Consider the following 25537-nt stretch of genomic DNA (forward strand, 5'->3'; position numbering starts at 1 on the left):
GTGGCACTACAAGGGAACATAATAATATCAAACAGCTGTATGTATGTATATGTACATGGATGAGATTGATTGCTGAACAAAAATAGAAACATTTTAGTTTTTGCATTGTTACTCACAAGTGTAAGGTGAAGCTCATTAGTGCTGCATAATTTGTGGTATATAAAACACCTCACACTGTAAATCCCTAATTATGCTCAAGAGGACATTGTCAAGGACTGAACCCGAGACTTACAGTTTTACAAAAAATCCTGGTAACCACTTAAGCAATGCTCTAAGTGGTTTCCATGGTAGTATGTTGAATATATTTGTTATTTATCTATTGCTAATGATTTGTGATTAGTAGTTCTGGAAGTTTCTGTATAGTGCTAATGACTTTTTGATTCATGGTGGATTTCATCATTCTTAATAGCAATCATTTCACTTGAGTGGTGGAGCCTCAATGTGATTTTATACCAGATTAATACACAAGTTATTATATTAAATGTTGCAGAATCATCAATTTTCTCCAGATCCAATATAAACTAGAACTCCCTGCCTTTTGGTTGTTGGGTGTCTAATCTATATTTGGTTACTTAAGTTTATAGAGTTCAAGATACAAACTTTATGTTAGTATATCCTATGATGTGTTATTATTATTATTAGTCATTATCATAATCATTATTTTATTTTATTTTATTTTAAACATTACTTAATAGTTAAAGAAGGTGTTATACAATAATGTTGCATATCTTTATAGCACCACCACCACTTTACAATAGGTTATTCTAGTGATGATGCATTTTTTTTAGAAAGGCCAATACTTACATAGTTACACGCACCTACAACATATCCCGAATATATACACATTTGTGTGTCTACTTGTAATCCCAACTTCATGGTTAAAAAAGCACCACAATATTACTGCTAGGTCAATGGTCATTTGATAGCGATGCTACATTTTCTTTTTAGATGCTTTGTATATAACATGTCAAGATCACGTCGCTTGTGGTTGGCAATTCAATGTCTGATGATGGGTGTTACAGTACAATATTTCATAGTTACCGCTATGATACATCATAAATCGATGTTTTGCCTAATGACAATTAGCCACCTAAAATAAGATTAAGATTTACTATTTATATCCTAATGAAAAAGATTGGCTATATAGTATATAGTGCATGTAGGGCAGTTGTTGTGAGTGAGGTTACATAAAGCAAGAATCTTGAGAGGACAAAGAAAAAGGAATGAGAAAACAACAAATGCTCTAAACTTATCATGATGGTGTATTTGGAGGGTTGTTGTACTAATAGTTAAATTTATGTGTAAAATGCTAAACATGAATGAATGAAGGTAGGATGTATATAGATTAATATAGCAAAAGTCAAAACTTACCGACAGAGTGTGATGGGGGGTAGGGACGTTTATTTAGTTTAGAGATGAAATACGACCATTAATTTAAAGAGAATATATGATATGATGATTAATGACATGAGAGTGGGAAGAAAGTGCACACACAAATAGTAGTTTATTATAACGATGGTCAATTAATAATTAAAGGCATATATTTGTGCATTGTATTGATTATTTGTCTCAATTATTGTTTTGTACTACCTCCGTCCCTAAATTATTGTCCAGTATTCCATTTTGGGATGTCCCAAATTAATTGTCTACTTCCATAAATAGAAAGGAAAGGAGATATTTCATTGGTGGATCTGGAGAGAGAAGATATTTCATTGGTGGAGAAATAAAGTTAGTGGGATTTCCTAAAACTGTGTGTTTTTTGTCTGAGGACAATTAATCTGGGACGGAGGGAGTATACTATTTCGTACGGATTTGAAAAATCTGACTTGACCATTATGTATACGTATATGTACCCGGGTATGAGTCTCGTCGTCCGGGGCTCATCACCCAGGGAATTTTACTCGTTAGTGAAGATTTAATGTGATTGTCGCTAAGAATGTTTCCTCTGCAAAGGATGTTTCATTTGTTTGGCATTGGGAATGTTTTTCTTATGTGGCTCCTTAGTTGGTGGTTGAATCATTAGTTGGTTTAGTTTTAGCATTTTCTAGTTCATTGATCCTTTTGTTTTTGTCAAGATTATATTTGTAATATAGTAGTTTCAGTTGAGTTACATAATTGCTACTTGGTACAGTTTTCTTTTTTGTTAACCACACACGAATTTGAGCAACACGTGTGTGAATTTGTGTAGATCGTGGCAGTAAGGTCACTCTGTCATATACAATACATGCTACTTACAGTTAAATTAGTGAAATCATAAATTTTAATTGTCACGTTTCCTAAGGTTACAATTTCAAGAACCACACCCCTCAAACGAATTGTTAATGGACTTCGGCGTTTCAGATTAAGATCAATGATTATTAGCTTGTTTACATGCTTAGGAAGAAAGATACAAATTGATTATTGTTGCCGGTTATCAACATTTTTCGAAAGGGTAGGTATGTATCTATAATACATATTTTTTTATATCCATTGAATTCGTGTATTATATGTGTGTATAGTATAACTTTTTAATGCATAAATTTTATTGATTTATCAAAAAGGTTGTGGCTTGAAATTGAGTTCAAGGTACCCACCTAGGGATGGCAATGGATGTTTTATTCATGGACATCCACCCGATTCGATCCATTTATAATGGATATGGATGATGTAAATGGACGATTAACGGATATGGATATGGATATGGATATGGATGACCTAAATATTTCGTGGATCGAATATGGATGACAATTTATCATCCACGGATATATCCATTATCACCCGTATACGTACTAAAATATATGCATATACATCTACATATCGATATAAATATACATATAACCTACAAATTCTTAAATTATTAATGAAAATAAGGGTTGTTATAGTGACAATTATTAAATTGTTACTAACAATATTCAAAGTTACGTACTTAGATTAGTTTAAGCGTATTTTTACTTATATTATAACATATTTTACTCAATTAAATTCACAATCGGCGACAAATTACAATCAAAACATGTGAAACCAATCAAAAACTTAAAGATTTAATATTTACATTTGTTATAATAAATATTTAATTGATAAAATTGTTGTTAGATTAACATTTCAATTGATATCCAACGGATATCCATTAACCCGCTTAATCCATCGGATATGGACATGGATGGATGAAATGAAATTAAATGGATATGGATATGAATATGGATGACCTAAACATAAATGGATATGGATGTGGATATGGCATCATCCGATCCATATCCGATCCATTGCCATCCCTATTAACCCACATGTGATATTAACATGGTTGATATTAGGCTGGTGTTAGATGATTGCACTAAGAGTTGACCTTCTCATTCTTCACCTTTTCCCTTGTATTCATAAATTATTTTTAACATATTATTATATTTTATATACTATATATATATATATATATATATATATATATATATATATATATATATATATATATATATATATATATATATATAATACAGTATATAATACGGAGTAACATAACATAATTATATACATACTTGACCCACATGCATGATAGTATTATACAACCCAATTCAACTAATTCATCTACAAGTTTCACTTTTTTGCTTATTTAAACAAACATCTTCAACACTATATAAACATCACTCATATTTAACATCAATCACTCCCTTCTTTCTCTTCTTTGATCATATATTTATCAAACAACTGTTTTTTACAAAACCTTTTTCAAGAATACATCTAACAAAAGTTATATCATATGATTATAATTTTGAAATTCAATTTGTACATCATCTAGTACACTTTTTTCTTTTTATTCTGGCTACCTTCATACTTCCTCTTCCTTAATTCAACATTTATAAAAATCTTCCCAGTATGTAACTTCAGCCTATCCATCCATCTCTCCACTAAAAAACCAAAAAAAAAAAAAAAAGAAGATACTAATTTTTTTTTAATATAAAATGGAAGGCAAGGATGGACAAACACCACCAGTATCAGCCCCACCGACACCTGGCACACCAGGTGGTCCATTGTTTACGTCTATGCGAGTCGACTCGTTGTCCTATGACCGCAAGTCAATGCCACGTTGCAAGTGTTTGCCTCTTGCTGCACCGTCATTCGGTGCACATCACACTTGCTTCACTGATTTTCCTTCTCCTGATGTCTCTCTCACCCGAAAGGTAATCTTCATTCTACTCGAATCAGTTAATGGTCAATTTGATATTTGCATTAGCTATTGGATGCTGATCAGAGTCACTGTTAACAGGGTTAAAGCAATATAATAGCACTACTTTTAAATAGTACATATATATCTGATGCGCATTAAACTTTTGAAATTTGTTCTGATTTAGTGTCTTCTGCAATTTCTTTACTGGATATAATCTATTTTGTGACTTGTCTATGATGTGGCATGTATACCTGGCAAACGGGTCATGTTCGGTAGTTTGAGTAATGGGTCAAAACGGTTTTGGATTGAAATGAGTCATTGGTCATATGGGTCAGTTTGTTAAATCGGTCCAAATGGGTCAGGTTGGGTAACGGGTCAAAACGGGTCATGGGCCAAATGGGTAGAAAAATATTTTAGTTATTATCATTCATTATTTATTATATCTGTATCTATTATATATGTGAAATATTTATTAATATACGTAATAAACGATATAACCATGAATGCTTTCATAAATGTTTGACCGATGAAACTTATTCTGATCTTTATGCTCTACCCGTTTGACACATTTAGACCTATCTCTATCTATTGAGATTTAGGAATGATATCCGTTAGACATGCTTCATTATATTTTGTATAGGACTCAATAGGTTGGAGAGAAACCCGTTAGGACTGTTTTTTCTAAGGTTTGGGGTTTACATTGCTATGCTTTTTTTTTCAAGACCCAATTGACTTAAAAGATTGAACCAAATATGAGAGTATGGATCTAAATTGCCAGGTATAATGGCGTACAACAAGCCCTTGAGGCTAATTCGACGTAGCAATACTGAAAATATAATCGTTAGTTACAGAGTATGTTGTCCATATTGGTACTTTTTAAAAAGTAAATTGCTATTATATGGAGTCAACCCTTGTTATTCTGATTTATTGTTAATATGACTACAAAGTTCAATTTTGATTGTGGTATTTTATGTGTATATATATCCAGTTAGGTGCCGAATTTGTGGGGACGTTTATACTAATATTCGCGGCAACAGCAGGACCGATAGTAAACCAAAAATACTCAGGAACAGAGTCACTAATTGGGAATGCAGCATGTGCAGGGCTAGCAGTTATGATTATAATCTTATCAACAGGTCATATATCAGGAGCCCATTTGAACCCGTCCTTAACGATTGCGTTTGCAGCGTTACGCCATTTCCCTTGGGCCCAAGTCCCAGCATACATCTTAGCACAAGTATCAGCTTCTATATGTGCTTCGTTTGCTCTAAAAGGCGTGTTTCACCCGTTCATGTCTGGTGGTGTCACTGTTCCTCATGCTGATGTCAGCACAGGCCAAGCTTTTGCACTTGAGTTCATCATTACGTTTAATCTTCTGTTTGTTGTTACAGCTGTTGCTACTGATACTCGAGCTGTACGTATAATCTTTGCTATATTTTTTTAGTAGTATGGTCTGTGTTGCTAGCACTACGCATCTTGTGTAATGTTACCAGTGTTGCAGAACTCGAAATTACTCAGCGAGTACTCGATTTTTGCAACTCGAGGAGTACTTGGAAAGTACTCGGCCAAACTCGGGATTACTCGGAAAATCGGCCAAAACTTGGGATTACTTGAAATATCGGTCAAAATTCAGTCAAAGTCAAATTTGTTCAAACTCGGTCAAAACTTGGGATTACTCGGAAAATCAGCCAAAACTCGGGATTACTTAATATATCGGTCAAACTCGGTCAAAACTTGGAAAATCGGCCAACTCGGGATTACTTGAAATATCGTTCAAAATTCGGTCTAAGTCAAACTTGTTCAAACTCAGGATTACTGGGAAAATTGGCCGAGTTTTGGCCAAAACTCGGGATTACTCGATATATCGGTCAAAATTTTGTCAAAGTCAAACTTGGTCAACATCCGAGTACTCCCCGAGTTTAGTACTCCTTAAAAGTCCCGACTGAGTACTCCCCGAGAAGCGATTTTGCAATCTTGATTGTTAGAAGTTCAGTGGCGGAACTTTAACCCGGATACAGATGGGGCGGGTGTAAAAATTTAATAAATTTTTCATTGTGAGCAGGGGGTAAACACTAGAAAAAACCCTTATTTTTTGAAAAAAAAAAATAGATAAATAATTTGCAAAAAAATTTTCCCCGTTAAATTCAGGTGGACCGGAGACCCTTTTGGGTGACACAATCTTACTCCACTGGTTACAACATAGAGTGTGCACACTCCAATGTGTAACAATACTTACGAACTGTACTGCTAGCATCCCATACCATTTTCCCTAAAATTAGTAATCTTTTATAGATCTTGCTGTAGTCTAAATAATTTATGTGTATATTCAGGTGGGAGAATTGGCGGGTATTGCAGTTGGAGCAACTGTTTTGCTCAACATTCTTGTTGCAGGGTACGGTTAACTAGTTAATTGCAGTACATTTTTATTCATGAATATCCCCATGTTCCGATTAACTCATGAAATAAAAATCGTATTTATGGCAGGCCATCAAGTGGTGCATCGATGAATCCAGTGCGTACGCTGGGTCCAGCGATTGCAACAGGGAACTATAAGGATTTATGGGTATACTTATTGGCACCGACACTTGGAGCGCTTACTGGAGCTGGAGTCTACACTTTGGTCAAACTTGAAGCAGCTGAGGGTGAGCTACCACGTGAAGTCCGAAGCTTTCGTCGTTAAGTATTGCCACGTCAGCTATTTGAATGCATAATACTAATAAAAGGGGTTTGATCGATGTGTTTACTTTGGCCGAATGTGTGACGCGAGATAGACATGTATTTTGTATCGTTTACTTGTTAATGTGATGTTCGTTGTAATTAATTAAAGAGTTTATGGACATGTTCACATGTAACAATTTATGTTATGATATTTGTGTTCTGTAACTACGTAATTTCGCTTTGTTTTTCCGTTAAAAATGTCCCTATTAGTTACAAGTTACAACGTACATGTGCTAAACTGCTGATGAATGGTAAATTAGTACAAACGCCCTTCCTCCCTAAACGATAAAATTAGCTAATACGCAAACCATATGATCCGCCTTCCAATATCGCTATAATCGAATCATACATAGTATAAAGGTAGAAGGTTTTCCCTGTTCAGGCTACCCGAAAGACCGAGTAATCTGTCTTCATACTCTAATGTACGCAGCCTAACAAGATCACTCTCTGTGGCTATTTTCAGCGCTTCCCTGGCCACCACTAAATGGAATCATACATAGCTATAAAGGAAAAAAAGGACATAACCATTAGTGTATTTCACTCTTTCAAATTTTAATGGTAATAGTCTATTTTCTAGCTAGTACATTCAAACATAATGATCTACATATGTTATGAGTAGTGGTATTTTTGTTCTTTCTAATCTATAAGAGAAATTATCTACATAATGAGTAGAAGGCTTACTTAAATTGATGAGTACATTTGTTGTCTAATTATGCCTAAAATGTTTTTGGAGATGATAACTTGTTGAATAAAACTCCTATTTTACACATATCTTAGTACTCTCCCCTTAAAATAAGTCTTGCAGGCCATTTCATTAATGGTTTCAATTAGTTAACAGCAAAATTCCTATTAGATTAACTAGGATCTGTGATATATAAATATAAATATATTTAGAGCAGGCAGGCACTAAAGTTACAGATTTTAATATCTAACTCCTTAAACTACAGTTAATTTTGCTGTACGCGTATACAAGTATGTTGACTTATCCTGTAGTAGAATGTATTGGCATAGATACACAATTCTATTTCACAGCTCATACATTAATTGCAAATAAAAAAACTTGCCGTTTAATTTGATCATGCTGAATCTTTAAAGATTAAAACAGATAGACTTGACCTAATCCCTCATGATGCTGTGAGATCTTGTTGAAGATAAAACGATGAGTATTAACAAGGTTGCGATTATGAACACCTAATGTATATTATATTGACTATAACTCAATTGTTACCTGTTAAAGTATGTGTGCTATAATTCTCATGTCTCAACCAACTTTTGACATGTTTTTTTCTTCTTCTATCCAATATGTTCTTAGAACACCTAATTAGAATGTTAAATAAGACATACAAATCGACAAAATCAAACGTTGGCTATATCTTTATATCCTCTGCTTCATGCTAGACTGCAGGGGTACCAAATGTATTTCATAGGCCCTGTGAAATATATATAACTTAACAATATATGAAGTGCTGATGTGACGTTGAGCTGACAGTTTAGTTCTTATAAACTACTTTTGTGAATCCGTTAACCATATCATGTGACATTTAATGAGTCTCTCTAGCTAATGGTAAAATTTTTTATTTATTACAAGTTATCTCAGTAGCAAAGCCCTTAACCGACTTTTGTGTAGCTTAAACATATAGAAAGAACTGTTCTGAGGTATAAAAAAGGAAGTAAAAGATGATCAAATGAATTGCCAATGGCCCAAGTTATGTATCACATATGCTAATATCTATTGCATTGTTAATTTGTTGTGAACAGAAGATTAGTTACTAGTGGCTGGAATCATTCTTAAAAGCAGTGATTTAGTGGAGCCTAAATGGGGTTTGCCTTGCTACTTGTCTGGATCTGATACCAAATTCGGTTATGAAGTTACTTATATCAGCATACATGACTCATGAATCATGATCATTAAATTGCACTATATCCAATGCAAACTACAATTGTCCTCATTTTTTTAGTAATATATAAATAATTTAGCCATCAAAAGGTCACAAGTTCAAGTCCAACACCACATAACACATGACTTAAATTGTCAACATTTATCTTATTAAGATAGCTAAATGGTTTGGATTACGATATCATTATAAGAGGTCTCCGAGACCGTGTTCAATACATAAAAGTGGGTATTTCATATACGAAAGTTTTTCATATATATATAATAATAATAAGTTCAATAATACTAAAAAACGTCGTAAATATTAGCATCAATCAAAATAACAGTTGAATAAAACGTAATATCACATCAAATGAACCTACGTATGTAATGTTGAGCTTATTTTGGGCCCTTTTGGATATTGGACCATGTGCAATTGCACACTATTTAAGCATTGTACATATGAGTAAAATTTCTTGTCATTCTGCGGTAACTCGAACAGATAAAAACCTTATTTATTTACATCTTTTTGAGAATTGGCATGTCCAAATCAAAAGAACAATGCGCCAATGATCAAATTGGCAAGTGAGCAACCAATTTTTTATAAGTTAGTTTGCTCTTTTTGATTTGTCTTTGGTTTCTATCAACTTATTTAATTTTTCTTTTCAATGGAGGTTTTAGTCAATGATTAAAGAAGCACCTTTTTCCTTATTATACTCTAGAGAGAAGGTGTTAACCGATAATGTAGCAATACTTTAAGATATCATCAGTAACATAATCTATAGTTAGTATTAAAATGCTATAATAATGATGTCATTATTAGGATAATTTCTTTGTTAAGAAAAAATTAAAAAGAAAATGAAAAAAATCTAGGCATGGTGAGTGATGTCATTAATCTAAATAATTTTAAATTAAAATTAAATCTTATTAATTAATTATTATTATTACATCTTATTAATAATTATTTAAATTATTAAAATTAAATAATTTTGAATTATTTTAATTAATTATTTTGAATTGACTACAAGAAGGTATAAACGCTAGGCAGAAGAAAACTAATTTTAAATTTATATTTAAATTTACACTTTTAAAATAAAATGACAACCAATATTATCTCTTATGAATGGATGTGTATTGTTTAATATGCATTTTAGATGTTTGATGAAATGTTCAGTTGACGAGTTTTTTAGTCGGACTCTGTGGTTCCACGGGTCATTAAACTAAATGACATTAGCATTTTCGTTCACTTAATACCTAAAACATATCATTAGACTGTTTCGTTTAAACAAACTCGTGGTTCCACGGGTCATTTCACTAGTTTTATAATAATATGCTATTGTAAGCATGGTGAGCTTTCTTTTTACTCTTTCTACTAATAAATAAGTCAAAAGACTAAAAGTAATCCCACTTGATATTACATCATGATCATATTTAACGACTGATACAACAACAACAACAAAACCCAATACCACATAAGTGGTGTATGGGGAGGTGAGATGTAGACAATCCTTCTCTTATCCGAAGAATAAAGACAAGTCATTTCTCCACCCAGAGTGAAAACACTCTCAAAGGTAGAGAAAGTCATCCCTTTCTCTTCGTTAGTTAAAGACAAGTCATTTAACGACTGATGTACTTTAATTTTATTTATTAAATGGACGGTTCGGAAAGAAAATAATCGTAAGAATAATGTGAAGTCGACGTTCTAGGATGCAGTAATTTATTTATCTATTATTTAATTTATTATCAATATCAAAAAAGTGAGAAAAAAGAATTTGCCTGTATAATGCAAGTTGGAGCAGGTGTTATGGCTAATGTTACGAGAAGAAGATGTTTATTTTGACAAGACAAATAAAGGAGGAAACAAACAAATAATTCTAAGCAATTATACAAAGTGACCATGCTCATTTTGTTTGGGTCTAGTAAAATCTACTTTCATAAGTTGTGCCATCAAATACTTTTTTTTTTTTTTTTGATGGTTTTGGTAACGGGTCAAACAAGATTGAAGGTACGCGCTACGCGGTTAAATATTATTGATAAAATTATTGATGGCTATTTTTTAAACATAACGCTTGTCAAAGTATTATACGGTTCAAAATTTACCATCATATAGTTGATTTCATTCAATTGCTATTACTAAGGTTAATTACAAAAGCTAAATAAATAAATAAAAGCATTATGTTCTACTTCTAGGTACATATGCAAGCTATGAAAGGAAAGTGCATAAAACGGCTCCATTGTGGCCGCATCCATTTTTTCATACATCACCTACAAAGTCCATTTTTTACAAACAAAAATGGATGGAAGTTAAGATTACATACATATTACATATGAAGTTGAGAATTCAACTAAGAGGTGTTGAGTTATAGAAGAAATAACAAATCAAAAAACCTCATTCATACAATGAATATTAAATCAACATCTAGTCACAGCCATTAAAACAACATTCCTTTCGGGGAGGATCTTCACTTTTCCCAGGGTAGCCGATTTTACAGGATCAAAGAAAAAATAGATAAAAATATACTCAACAAAAGGGAAAATAAAACAGCACAACTATTTATCTCTTATACTAATTATGGAAAAAGGTTCTTACCAGCATGAACGATGAAAGGCGCAACAAACCTTAAAACACCACAGAAACAACTATCCGTGTTAACCTGAAACGCAAAGTGAGAGACAAAAAAGAAAACAGTTAATAAATCGAGATGAAATCGATTAAGCATACCTGTAACGAAATCGTTCAGCTTCAAAAGTGATTTCGATTTTCAGACTACAATAACAAACAAAATTTAAAAAAAAAAAAAAAAAAAAACAGATCGTTAAATATAAATCGAGATGAAATCGATCAAGCATACCTGATGACACCAAGTTCATCAATAACAGATGCTAGAGTCGACACATATTCTGCATACCTGAAAATACTCAAAATGTTAAAGCTTTTAATCTCTTTTTTGTCTATGAAATCACATTACAAAACACAACTGAAGTAAAATTATCATTTCATTTGTTTATGAAGTTAAAAATTACCATATAAGGTGTAATCAAATCCATATTTTGGTTGCGGCTTATCTGAATACCTAAAGCCTGCAAAAAGCAAAAAGATATCATCAAGGACCAAGCAAATATTATCATTATAATGTGAACTTCTGCCCTAAAAAACAATCACCAGGCACATTCAAAGATAAATACATGATGTAATGGCTCACCGAACCAATCAAAAGCGATAGTGTGATAATCCTTGGATAGCAGTGGTAACACCTTGTGACACGAATAAGCCTAACGAACATAAGATAAAAATAGTTAATATTAATAAAATATAGATTAGTTTCTTCGTATGATGGAGGCGACACTTAAAAAAAGCATAAATACTTTTAAAAGTAGCTAAAAACATCTGTGGATGATTGAGAACTGCCACCCATTGTAAGATCGAAAATTGGATCTTTGGCCTTTCCACTGGTGCCATAAACAGGACGTGCTTTCATCTAGAAATTACAAAATTTGTTTGAAAACAACTGAAATTGAAATTAATAAAGTAGAAGTTACGATACTTTCGAAACTTATGAAACATGAGCACATTTGGTTCTACAATCTTGATACTTTCGTCCCTATTAGTAAATAAAGAAACAAACAGAGGTTAAATAGTGGACCACATGATAGGCGTAGATAAGAAAATATATCATAAAAATAAGTGGGTAATTTTAAGCATTAACAGTAACCATAAAAGGTTGACCCATTTAAAGAGTGTTACGATATCAAATCATACTCCTAATCGCGACTTGTCTATAAGAAATAACGGGGTCATTGAGCATCTCATTATTGTCCTGAATATTTCCACCTGAATTATCTATACATACAAAGAAGACCTTGACTCATTAAAGCCTGCACAACAACCAATATATATAAGCACATACATTATACGACAAAAAGGAACGACAAAGGAAAGTATAATTTGATGAACACTCTAAAAAAGAACCTAAGCATGTATGTAACTGAGACCCGAAAAAAAAACTAAATTTAATATTTAATTAACAAGAGTATGTAATACAATTGAAATTTATGAAATTCGGATTGTTATGAAATTCCAATTTACACTATTCTGGCATTCATCTAACACCAATAATCATTTAAATTTGATCAGTTTTTGTATTAAGAAACACATAAAAGAACAAAAAATTAGTCAGTAGATTAATAAATAGAACTAAGGATGTGAGCAACCAGTTAATACATACCACATGGTTTTTCTTCATTGCTCGGCAACTCTAACAGGCTTGAAACAGTTTATGCATTTCTACTTTTTTATCGAGACAGACTGGACTTGCTATGAACATGTTCAGAAACCCTGTTTCAAAACGCATAAACCAAACAAACATCAATTGAAGTAACAAAGAATGTGAGTGAATAAGAAGAGTTCATGTGTTAAGAGATGGTTAAGAGATTGCATATATGCTATTGATAATTACCATGGCTTTATGACATCTGTACAATAATCATGTTCATTCACCCATTCTCTAATTACCTTTATACTCAATGCTCAAATTTGTAATTGTCCACTCGTAGATGTAAAAACAGGAGCAGTTCATGAGAATAGATTACAGGTTCATAAATGTCTCCGTTACATATATAATAGACTAAACAAACAATGACATAAATATTTTGACCAACACTCTACATAGTTGATGAAGTAACCAAAACCAGCATGAGTAGATACTTTCCATTCTATTACACGATCAAACACTGTTGATTCATCAAACACTGGTTAGTTCAGTGTAGCTAAAACAAAAACAAATATTCAATGTGTATTACTATGTGGTAGTAAGTTCTAGTCATGCATTTAGGCATTTCATCAATCTTAACTTGGTATGCTTATAAAACAATAAATTTTCTTACATAGATAGATATAAAAAATTTTGTTCTAGTAGCTATTTTAATCATGTTCCCTACAAAGAAAACATTAAATTTAAAACACATAAACTAACATTACCAAGCGTACAATCTATATCTAACCGAGCTTTTATTTAATAATCAAATTGAAAAATGGGATGAATAACAACATTAAAAACCAACACGATACATTACCTCTTTGAGTTCGTAAATTCGTTGGAAACATTGACAGCCGAAAACAACTTGAAGACTTCCAATAACGGCATGAATAACACCTAAAAAAACAATCATCATCACCTGAAACAATTTTCAGAAATACATGCTAATAAACATTTTCAAAACACATAAACCCCAAAATTAAATCAAAATCATTCAAAGAAATCCTAAACTTACCAATCCCAAATCAAACAGCAAAGTAAATTCCCTAGATCTACTATTGTTGTTGTGGTGACAATCGATTGTCATCGCTTCGTTGCTGGAAGTGTCAACTGCTTGTGGAATTAGGAAACTAGATGAGAAGGATTCGCAGTGGAAAATTAACAATAAACTTAACAATTAAAAACACAAACCCTAAACTAAAAGGAGCGAATGTTACCTGTGGAGAACAAAAGATGGGAGAATATATCTCCAGCAAAAGTGGTATCTATTTATAAAAAAAAAAAAGAACTGAAGATGGTGTATGCAATCGAAGAAGATGATAGATCGACTTTTTATTTTACCCTCTATATGATGATAGATGTCGGATGGTGATGGATCAGAGGAGATGGTGAAGATCAGAGGATATGGCCTTTTGTTTACCCTAGCACGCCTTCTTCTGTTGATAAAATATTTCTTGTGTGGTGGAGAGTTGTCCAAGCGTGAACAGTAAAAGTATGTGAGGGGGCTGCCACATGTACCAATGGGGTTGCAAAGTTTAGTTCCTCTAATAGAAGATGGGTAATATAGTTAAAATCGTGTCGTAATTGGTAACGTATTGGAGAAATACAAAATTGAACTATAAAAAGTGGGTCTAAAGATCAGTATGATAACACGACATCGATCAATCATAAAAACAAAATAATAATAATAATAATAATAATAATAATAATAATAATAATAATAATAATAATAATAATAATAATAATAATAATAATAATCAAAAGGATAATTTTGATATTGTATCCTCTCATTTGCAACTCATACACCTGTTAAAAAGTATTAAGTGAATAAAGATGATAGTTAATTGGTGAAAATTAAAATTGGTAAAATATTCCAAAACTATGTACTCGGTCAAAATGTAGAGTATATCGAATGTAGATAAGAAATTGTAACTCAGATATACTAAACACAAGAAAAAAATGGGTGAGAGAGAGTGGTGAGAGAAAATCAAGTGAGAGAACCAAGGGGCTTCATGAAGCTTCACGCACAGCAGGTTACGGTGGGAAAGACGAAGACAGAAGGGGCAATGCTGAGCATCACTTCACGAGGGGAACGGGTAACAAGGGAATCAAGTCATTCTTCTTCTATAATTTTCCAGAAAACTGGAATATCACAGATTTATGGAGAGTTTTCAAGAAGTATGGGTCGGTTAGAGAGATTTTTGTACCCCATTTCAAACGTTTGAAGAGCGGTTTACGCTTCGGTTTTGTGAGATATGAAGGAATCGCTGAATGTAACATGGAACTCTTTGCTAGAACTCTAAGTACTGCATCTGCAGGTGATCAGATTCTTAGGGTTTATGTCGCCAATCAAGAAAGAAACCCCAACAACGAAAAGATGAACACTAACCTCAAACCTCAAACCAACCAAAAAACCGTCAACCAAACCGTCAACCAACCACAAACCAACCAAAAAACCATCAACCAACATTTCATAAACAACCTCAACGATGGCAGATCATACAAACATGTTGTCGATGCAAGAGAAATTCTAAACGAAAAAAGAAAAGATACAAAAAGTTATATTGTTCATGCAAGGCAGGAAGATTCAATCAACTTCATTCTTAATCATGCTATCACTGGTTCAGTTAAAAAAGTGGAGTATTTAGAACAATTCGGGGAGATTTGTGTTGCAGAAGGACTATTCAATTTCAATATAAAGTATCTTGGTGGTTTCAATCTCATGCTAGTCTTCAATAAACCTGAGATAGCAAAATCTATTGTTCAAAACCCTAACCATTTTCTATACAACTGGTTAGTAAACATCAAATTATGGGATCCTAATCAGTGGAGTTCTGAAAGGCTGACATGTATAAGCATTATAGGGGTCCCTATAACAGTATGGAATTGTAACACTTTTAAATCCATTGCTAAATGGTGGGGCAAGGTGGTAGCCACGAGTAACTGCAATCTAGAGGGTAACCAATCTCTAATCGTTGGCAAAGCTCTAATCCAAACTTCACAACCCAACCTAATCAGGGACAATTTACTACTGGTAGTTGGCAATAAAAAGTACCCGATCTTTGTGTCAGAAAGTGATGTAGTTGAGATAGAGATGCAGGTAAAACCAGTAGAAGAAAAAGAAGACAGAACGAGGATGATGAAAAGTCCTCATGTGATGATTCATCTGTTAAATCATTCTTCAAAAACCATGAAAAAATGAGGATCAGGATGAAAGGTTCGAAGATAACTGGAATACTGATGAAGATTGGGATGAAGATGTCGATATCGGTAAAAGTCCTTGCCGGAATCATAGCCGGAAAAATGAAGATGAAGAGTCCAGCAGTCATAAAGGTAATCGAAGCCCTAGACACCTTGAAACCACAAATGCTTTTTCTGACATTAATGATTCATTCTCCGGTCCCAAAAACCTAGAAAAAATAAATAACGGCCAATTTAAAACAACCAATCGTTTCACTACACCCAATACCCCTCGCACACCCAATCCACATACCCATTTAGATAATGAGCCCAACTCCCCAATCCAGCCCATCAACCTCTACAAAACTAATTTTCTAAAACAAACTTATTTCAAAACACAAAACGAGTCAACCCACAACACCTCAAACACTAACCAAAATATCAGCCCAAGCCCACACACTAACCCAACACCAAATTCTTCCAGGCCCAACTCAGCTGAAAACCCTAAAACCAATCCTTCTGGCCATCGGTACCCCGTTAACAGCCCATCACCTATACCTAGCTCATTTGAAAACAATACAGACTCTCCCTTTATCGAAAACCAACCCTCCAGTCCAAAACAACTCCAAACCAAGCCCAACCCAGTCCAGGATTTCAAAAGCCCAACACGACAACACATTATCAACGAAACCATTATCAAAAGACCAACAATCCAAAACATAATGATTGATTCAAGCCCAATCCAGGATCCCAAAAGCCCAACACCATAACCCATTGGCAATGAAATCAACACCAAAAGCCCAACACCCCAAAACATAAGTGATTCAAGCCCAGTTCATGATATATCTGAATCCCCAATCTTAGATACTTATGAAGTAGAGGAAACACAATTTTCAACAGATGGAAACAATCCTTCAAATCCAAAACCTAATCGAAATTCCCCCACAAATCAGCTCAATCGTAACCTGACCAAGAACACTTCCAAACACCACAAACCACAAGCTGTTGATCCTGTTCCAAATTCGTCAACAACCCATCACCAAAGATCAATCAAAACTCCCTTAAGACCAGGCTCTTCTAAATTCTTACAACTCAAACAATTAGCCAGATCCAAACAACCGAAAAAACAAAAATCCAAAGTCACAACCAGCAAAAACAACTCGTCAAAGTCTAGCAGCTGGTCTTTAAACAAAAGAATGGAAACAACGGACTCAGCAAACAGTGTAGGTCTTAAAGAATTTAGAAGCAAGCTAGGGGTCCGTTGGGTGACCAAACAATAACTTGTTTGGTCCGATCTTTTTCGTTTTAACAAGTTTCATAATGATAGCTATCTCTCCGAATATTCGAGGAATAGGGCATAAGGGTAAGATTAAGTGCCTTAAGGATTTATGTCGTATGGAAAAATCGTATATTCTTTCACTGCAAGAAACTAAGTGTAAGAGTATAAATGATTCGTATATACAATACTTCTGGGGGTCGGATAATTATAAATACATTCAAAAGGATCCTGTGGGTTTTTCAGGTGGTCTTCTTCTTATGTGGGACCCTTCAGATTTCAAAGTAAACGAGGCAATTGAAGGAGAATTTTATATAGCCATAAAGGGACACTGGGAAGGAATTAATCAAGAGATAGCGATTGTAAATGTCTATGGCTCACATTCCAATTCAAAGAAACTGAGATTCTGGGAGAAGTTAGAAGAGCTTCTAAACTACAATATCAACATGCCATGGCTAATAAACGGGGATTTCAATGAGGTGAGATACCAAAGTAAAAGATTCAATTCAGTTTTTAATCCTTCGTGGGCTAATCGTTTTGATGAATTCATCAATAACTCCTGCCTGTTAGACATCCCTCTCGGTGGTCGAAAATTCACAAGGGCATGCGATAACGGCATCAAATTTAGCAAGATCGATAGATTCTTAATTTCTGAAGAATTTAATCTTACGTGGCCAGATTTATTTGCTACTGTTCTTGAACGTAGAAAGTCGAGGAAAATTCCCCAACCACCTAAATTACAAAAGTAACCAACCCCACTCTCGGAGCTAATGATCAATTGACTCAGTTCATTCAAGGATAACAACAGCTAAATCAGAGAACTGCAGCCAGACAAGACCAGACGGATATACTAAATCAATTGGCTCTGCTCAAAAGCCTGGAGACGTAGCTCAGACAGTTATCACAACGCCTTAAAACCCGACCACAGGGAAGGTTACATAGTAATACTATCCAAAATTCCCACATAGAGGAAGCTAAGCAAATGGATTCCGTAATCCCAAAGGAAGAACCACGGAGAAGGTCATCTAGGCTCAAGAACAAATCGACATATACTAAGAAGCTGACCTCTGCAACTCCAGTTCGTGTACCCTATCCTGGAAGGCTACAAGAGGAACCATCCAAGCTTGATTACTTCAAACTAGATGAAAGATTCCTGGACACCATGTCTAAAGTTCCCAACCAGAAGAAATACATCCGAAGGCTTCTCTCTACAAAGGAGAGGATACCAGATTCTAGAAAAATTCCACTGAGTGAAGAATGCTCAGCATTACTCAGAAACTCTCTACCGCCAAAGCTAGGAGACACGGTTCGATTCATTTTTTCGTGCTCGATCTACCAATCTGGAACCATTCATGCACTAGTAGATATAGGAGCAGGTATCAACCTAATCCCCTACTCTCGCTACAAGAGATTAGAGTTAGGAGACTTGTCACCAACTAAAATGACAATCCAACTTGCCGATCACACAATTCGATATCCTAATGGCATAGTTGAGAACGTCTTGGTGAAAGTTGACAAATTATTGTATCCTACGGATTTCGTAGTAATGGACATTAAGGAAGACCTACACACACCAGTAGTGATGGGAAGACCTTTCATGAATACGGCTAGGACTGTCATTGATGTGTACAATCAAACCTTGATCCTGCGATCACATGGGGAGAGCGTTACCTTCAAAATTGACCGACCTACCGATCTCTCTGGACAGGCAGAGTTGTTTGCTATTTCCATCAGACGGATCACCTTCGATGACGAGTCTTCACCACTAGCCAATGATGTCGAAATGAGTGTCGAATCACAGTCTGCAGATGACCCAGAAATGGAAGAAGAGGATCCCAACGAAGAAATAGAGGAAGAGGAGGAATCTGAAGAGGAAGAAGAAATGGAAGACGTAAAAGAAACTACGACAATACCCTCTCAAAGCATTAAGCGTCATGAAGAAATAATGAGGCATGAGACAGAAGATCACAGTTTAATCATTCGTTTCAAGAAGAAGACTGACAAGGTTGATATTAAAGATATAGAAATGGAGAACCAGAATACTGAAGAAACATGTTCATCAGACGCATCCTCAGAAGAACATTATACCGATGATGACGAGGAAGAGCAACATTCTCCAACCGAACCAGATCTAGGGGAGCCAGACTCTTCTTCAGATCAGATTCTGGTCATATCTACACATGCAGACATGATAACCTTCAACAATGATACTGATGAATTTGAAGATATTCTCGAAGCCATCCGTAAATCAACAATTGATTACATGCTACGCTTAACGGAACGAATTATGGCTATTCGAGAAGAATACAACATCTATCTCCAAAGAGAAAACAATGATGTTGAAATCCTAGAAGAACGCATTCAAGACTTTATCAACACTCTTCACGATCATATCTACCGAGAAGAGAGGCAACGAGAGCACAATTCAGTGGTTCGCACTATTCTTGAGACAAGATTCTGTCAGGATCAGAAGATCATTTACTCTAAGGTTTACAACGCCTTAGCCGGATCTGCACTTCCGTTCTCAGCAAACCAACGAGCACTACTGACTCTCATCCGGAAGCATGGATCTTCCACGGACGCCCGACTTATCACTCTTGTTAGGGCACAAAATGGAGTTGTCCGTCGCTGTCGAACAACCTAAGAATGGTTTAGGTCTACGTTGTACACCTAGGGTTAGTATTGAACTAGAAAACTCATGTCGCAGGAGCATATATGACCAAACGTGTAATATAGGTCTGTCGACTGTCAGCCGTACGGTTGAGACCTCAACCTTGCGTGTGAGCTGACAGATGACAGACACTATAAATAGAGTTTTCCTTGTTCATTTGATGAGTTGAGCATAATGGAAGCTTAGAGAAGCTCTCCACTCCTCTTCACCTTCATGGTGGGGAGGAATCAAGGTGAATTGATGCTCCAATCACCTTGATAACCCATGTTTCTTTGTTTAAATTCATGTAATGATCTTGTAATTGTTCATTATCCTTAATACATGTAATTTTGGCATTGAATCAGCTGTTATTGATTAATCTAAATGGGTTATTATGCTTGTTCTTCTTGTTCATCATCTCTTATCACTAGTTTAATCTCAAATTGCTAATCGATGCTTGTTCCTTGATCAAATGATCCTAGCAAGTGAAGCAAGGGATCTAACAACTCTGATTTGCAAATGATCGAGGATATTCACAGGTTTTTTGCTCTCTTGGAAAGAGATAATTTCGAAAGCACACCAGACAGGCTAGTGATTTACGTAACAATTGATCACCATGCTGATTTGATTATCAAAGAGTTACGAGACGCAGTTACAGAGGAAGTAAGGCACAACAATCCGTTCTCTCATCTTGAACTAGATCGAGTCAACATTGTCACCTATGTTACGAAGCAGATATCACATATCTTCCACGAATCCACAGATCCAAGTTTTACATTCAATGCCGGATGTCGGGAGATATACTTAAAAACTATGACGTTGATGCTCGGGTCAGGATTACTGTTCACTTCTTTTCAGCTCCGCCTTTTGACTAATCTGTGTAAAGCTACAGACTCTTACTGTGGAGATCACCATTCCGAAGATTTCGAGATACTAAAGATACAATTTCTAACATTGTTTGAAGACCTCCAAAATGAGCATCCCATTAAAGAAATAATCACCACCAGCACTGCCTCTATGATTGACATTCATGGGTCAACTAGTAGAGCCGTGGATTATATTCTCATCTGACTTCAAGATTTATCACGAGCCGAAAATGCACATTACTTATCTTTCAGAAGATCTTGAAGAGAATACCAGATCTAGTACCACTATTGGTCCGACACTTTCTCAGGATTTACCCACCAAAACTCACATTCCCTCGAGAAGACCTAGATTACAACCACCTGCGAGGAACATTTTCTTTCTAAAGCATCACTACGGTCGAGCCAACGACCTTAAACAAAAGCACTTCTAGGGAGGCAACCCGTGCAATAAAGTAGAAGATAAGCCGATCAATAAAGGACGCAAGGATTGATAGCCAGGTAGTATCAAGCAATATCCGCCAGGGGTACTTCTTTCTTCCCGCTACTAGCTCAAACTTTAAATTATGCCACATCCTAGCTTATCATTAAGTGTGGGATCTTATCCCAAATAAACACTAGACAAATACTCTCAAATCTTTAACTAAAACTCTTAAGTGTGGGATACACTAGGAACATTGAGGACAATGTTCGTCTAAATGTGGGATGTTGGTATAATCTTTTTATGCTGTATTAAAATAACCCATTACGAAGATTCCAAGTTCTTAATCCAAATTTCAAAATTTTTAACAAGAGAAAGCCTTTCCGAAAAAGAATTTTGAAAACCTATAACGTTTGTAAATAAAAGTAAGGCTTAAGTAGGGTGGAAATCTTGTTAGATTAAACCAAATCTCTAATAGAGCATTGCATGACTAAGGCATTATCGACCTAAATTGATTATGGTGAGGCACCTAAATAAGACCAGCATTCATCTTTAATGCTCCACTATTTTTCATTGAGAGTGCCGATGTCTGTGCTCAGAATCAGAACTTGCTTTAGATCTACATTTCCAAAGCAGCGAAACGTGATTCGGTTATAATCAGAAGAGCTAGCCATTTGTCAAAAATAAGCCTTTCGCACCTCCACTACTTCTACTTCACCACCACATGCACATCATCTTTACTATCACTAAAAAAATCCAGAAAATGAGATTTCTTCCGAAAACCCGATATTATAAACCTCTCAAGTATCATGGCCAAGGTCTTGAAAAAGTTTACCGACAAAAAGTTTCTCGAGATGAAATCTCAAAAAAAAAAAAAAAAAAAGATTTCAAAGTTCTGAAAAAAGGAGCAGAACTTATAAAGAGAAACGTTGAAGAAGAACTTGTCTAAAAATGACTATCAAATGAAGAAAATTTCAAAAGTGCTTCTAAAAAAAAAAATTCAGCACTCCTATCTATCCGAATAAAAGTCTGCGTAAGGACTGTATTACCCTTTTTCTCATCCCTCAAAAACAACTTCACTACCACTTCAAAATGCTTTCCATCATTGACAAATGACCTAGAAGCTATGGTTACTACCGTTCTCACATTAGTAGCAAGGATTTGAGTTTTTATCAAGCCTATGACGATGGGTGCAGCATGACTGGCTATGAGTGAATTCATTTCTTAGATCTATAGGGAACTCTAAATACTTGTGTAATTTGAGTGACCCGTGAAAGCTATCCTAAGTCATGTAATCTCCTCGCATGCTTGCAGAGATAGTTTCAATCCTAACATAGATGAGTCACCTTATCTTTCGCTCTTATAATAAAAAGCAAACCGCTTAGGCTATTAGAAAAGAAACTCCGAAAAGATTTTTTAAGGTAAAATGAGAGTTTGCTTGAGGACAAACAAAGTCTAAGTGTGGGATATTTGATATCAGCTAAAAAGTCACGTTTTCACTCCAGTATTAAGGCCCAAAAACAAGAAAGATTCGAACTTTATCGGCAAAATACCCACTTCGTAGATTATAATTGAAGAACAAGTAATTACGAAGAAGGTACAAAAAGAATCAAGAGAATCGGAGCTAAAACGAAGATTCTAAAGCGAAAACGGTGAAAGACAAGAAATCAAGTTATGATCCAGGGAATCAGCAAGCCAAACGGCCTGCCAAACGGCTTGCCTGGCTTTCAAATGGCCTGCCACATGCCTAAGTTAAACGGCTCCTGCAAACGGCTTGCTCTGGCAAAATTCATGCTTATTTAAAGGGTCTTTGTCATTCATTCCAACACACACTTCAATTCACTTCTTTCTCTCTCTTGTACAATATTAGTCATACTTTCAAGGTCTTCGACTCCGTGCGGGAAACCTAGTACCCGGAGAAGAACGCCGAAGATTGTATTATGAGCGATCTGGAGTTTGAAGTTATCACTTTTGTATTCGGAACTCGTTTAATCTACTGGTACTTCTATCCTTTATCTTTATATAATGTCTTCTTTCATTATGTTCTGTGATGTTGTTGCCATGATTATCGAGTAGTTATCTTTAGTGTATGCTATGATGTAACCAGTTATAATGCTGAAATAATGTTATGGTTTGTGTATGTTGTTAATATACTTTTCGATTATGCTTTAAACTCAATGGCTTTTCCAACTAATAGAACATAGTTATTGGCTCTGTTATTGGGAAGTCGCGAACCCCGATTCAGAGTACACTATCTGTGTCACCCCTTGGTAAGAGAAGTCTATCGGATACAATGTAAGATCGACCGAGGCACACCTGTTGTATTAAGTCTATCAAGCTTTGAACTCCGACTGAGGACTCTTTCACAGTGAAACATCTGACTAGACCCTTAGTACATTGTCGGTCCTAGACCATGCTAGTGTAGTCACTAAGCATATAAACTTCTTACATGCATGCTGAAGTACATCGGTTGTTGTAAGCTGTACCTCTACTAAGTAAGGCCATGGAACCCTGTCAGTGCTGATTAGTACACTGCACCATAACGCGGTCTCAAGAATTGCACCCCACTTGAGGGATTCTTAGTTAATTAAGGAACTGTTTGTTTAAACACATAAAGGATTGGACCGTTAGGATAACCGAAGCCATAGTGTTCTTTATGGTTGAACTCTTTTTAAGGGCCTAACTATCTTTTAAAACCAATTATTAACGAAAGCATTGAAACACATCACGTCTCTCGGATATGGTAAACCCTGTATTCTATTACGCTTAAGAAAGTTTAGACCTTTATGGAATGTTAATACGTCACCCAACCGAGTCGCTCAATTAGATGAGTCGTCTGAATGTGTATGCCTGTAGTCAGACTGCACGGGCGTCGAGGGTAAGGGATGTTGCTATCTATTCAGAATCTTTAAGCCTATCTCATTACCCAGTGACATGTCTTACGACAGGGGCGTTTAGGACCAGTGTAATGAATACAAGGCCTCTGCCTATTCATGAGCCAACATTCCATAATCTCGGCAGAATAACTGATGAAATCATAGTATGCACTTGTTTTAACCTTATCTGAATTACGAATTTTATTGCATTTACTTTATCTATCTTATAAACTAGAAAAACAAAAAATTAGGTAACCACTACTCCTTCATAACTATCTTTAGCTTTAAATATAGGTTCGATTCTACTGATATCTTAAAAATACGACTCTAGGTCATACTTCCCTTACTCATAATAAGGAGTAGTACGATTTAGGCCCCGCTAAATATAAATTTAAAACAGTACCCCCCTCTTGGTAGCTGATTCTGACGTGTTGTGACCTAACGACACCGCACAAATAAAACAGTCCGTTTCGGCCATATCAAGCTTGTACATATGTCTTTATAATTAATAAAAGAGTTTGGATTTTTTTAATAAAAAGTAGTATATTATTATTACCCGCGGGTTACCCGGGTATTCGCGGGTCATGGGCATGGGCGAAAGGTTTTACCCGTGGGCGGATAACGGGTATCAACGTGCAAAAAAGAAACCTGACGGGTGGGTCGTAGGTATATAGAATTCGTGCCCATTACCCGCGGGTGCCATCCCTACGTAGGACATTGGATGCGATAGTGTCCTTGTGAGTAGAGTGATTATGCGTATATGTATAAGATTTATTTGTTCGCGGTGGTATGGTCAGTGATATCCGTCAATTCACTATAGTGTAGCAGGGCGTAATGTTACACTACTCGTTGTGATCAAGGCCAAAAGAGCGTGTGTAGGTTAGTGTTATCTGCCAGGATTCATTATAGTGTAGCAGGGCACGATGATACACTACTCGTTGAGTAATTAAGGCCAAAAGAGTGTGGATGCGAGGTGGGTTTAAGTCCGCGAGTTCGATACCACATAGGAGTTAGTGTTACAAGGCGTATGTACACTTTCGGTCATTGTGCGAGTACCGTTCCCTGGTGTGCGTGTGTTATTGGGTTAGTTTGTACCGGGTGTTTTAGCACTATGTGAGGGTAAATGTGTGATCGTCTTATCTAGAGTGTTGTGTTTTTATGCTCGTTGTGAATGAGGTGGCGAGTGACATCCTGGTGTAAGGATTCGCTCTTTGTTGGCCACTTGATGTAGTGTGGTGAGTGATCCCGTGAGATTTCACTCTTCGATTGACCACGATGGCGGTTAA

At 35.4% G+C, this 25537-nt stretch overlaps 1 protein-coding gene across 1 annotated transcript; it reads left to right on the forward strand.

Moving 5' to 3' along the window:
* The first annotated feature begins 3626 nt into the window (after nucleotides 1-3626).
* LOC139857565 (probable aquaporin NIP5-1) lies at nucleotides 3627-7016 on the forward strand. Its single transcript, XM_071846378.1, has 4 exons — nucleotides 3627-4151; nucleotides 5127-5552; nucleotides 6469-6530; nucleotides 6623-7016. Exons 1-4 carry the CDS (start codon nucleotides 3933-3935, stop codon nucleotides 6816-6818), a joined length of 903 nt encoding a protein of 300 aa, XP_071702479.1. The 5' UTR covers nucleotides 3627-3932; the 3' UTR covers nucleotides 6819-7016.
* The last annotated feature ends 18521 nt before the right edge of the window (nucleotides 7017-25537 follow it).

The sequence above is a fragment of the Rutidosis leptorrhynchoides genome, chromosome 7 (assembly GCF_046630445.1).
Source record: "Rutidosis leptorrhynchoides isolate AG116_Rl617_1_P2 chromosome 7, CSIRO_AGI_Rlap_v1, whole genome shotgun sequence".
NCBI classification, from domain to species: Eukaryota; Viridiplantae; Streptophyta; class Magnoliopsida; order Asterales; family Asteraceae; genus Rutidosis; species Rutidosis leptorrhynchoides.

Coding starts and splice junctions, on each gene's coding strand:
- LOC139857565 (XM_071846378.1), top strand. CDS start 3,933: ATGGAAGGCAAGGATGGACAAACACCACCAGTATCAGCCCCACCGACA. Junction 5,553..6,468: donor TTGCTACTGATACTCGAGCT/GTACGTATAATC, acceptor GTGTATATTCAG/GTGGGAGAATTGGCGGGTAT. Junction 6,531..6,622: donor CTCAACATTCTTGTTGCAGG/GTACGGTTAACT, acceptor TATTTATGGCAG/GCCATCAAGTGGTGCATCGA.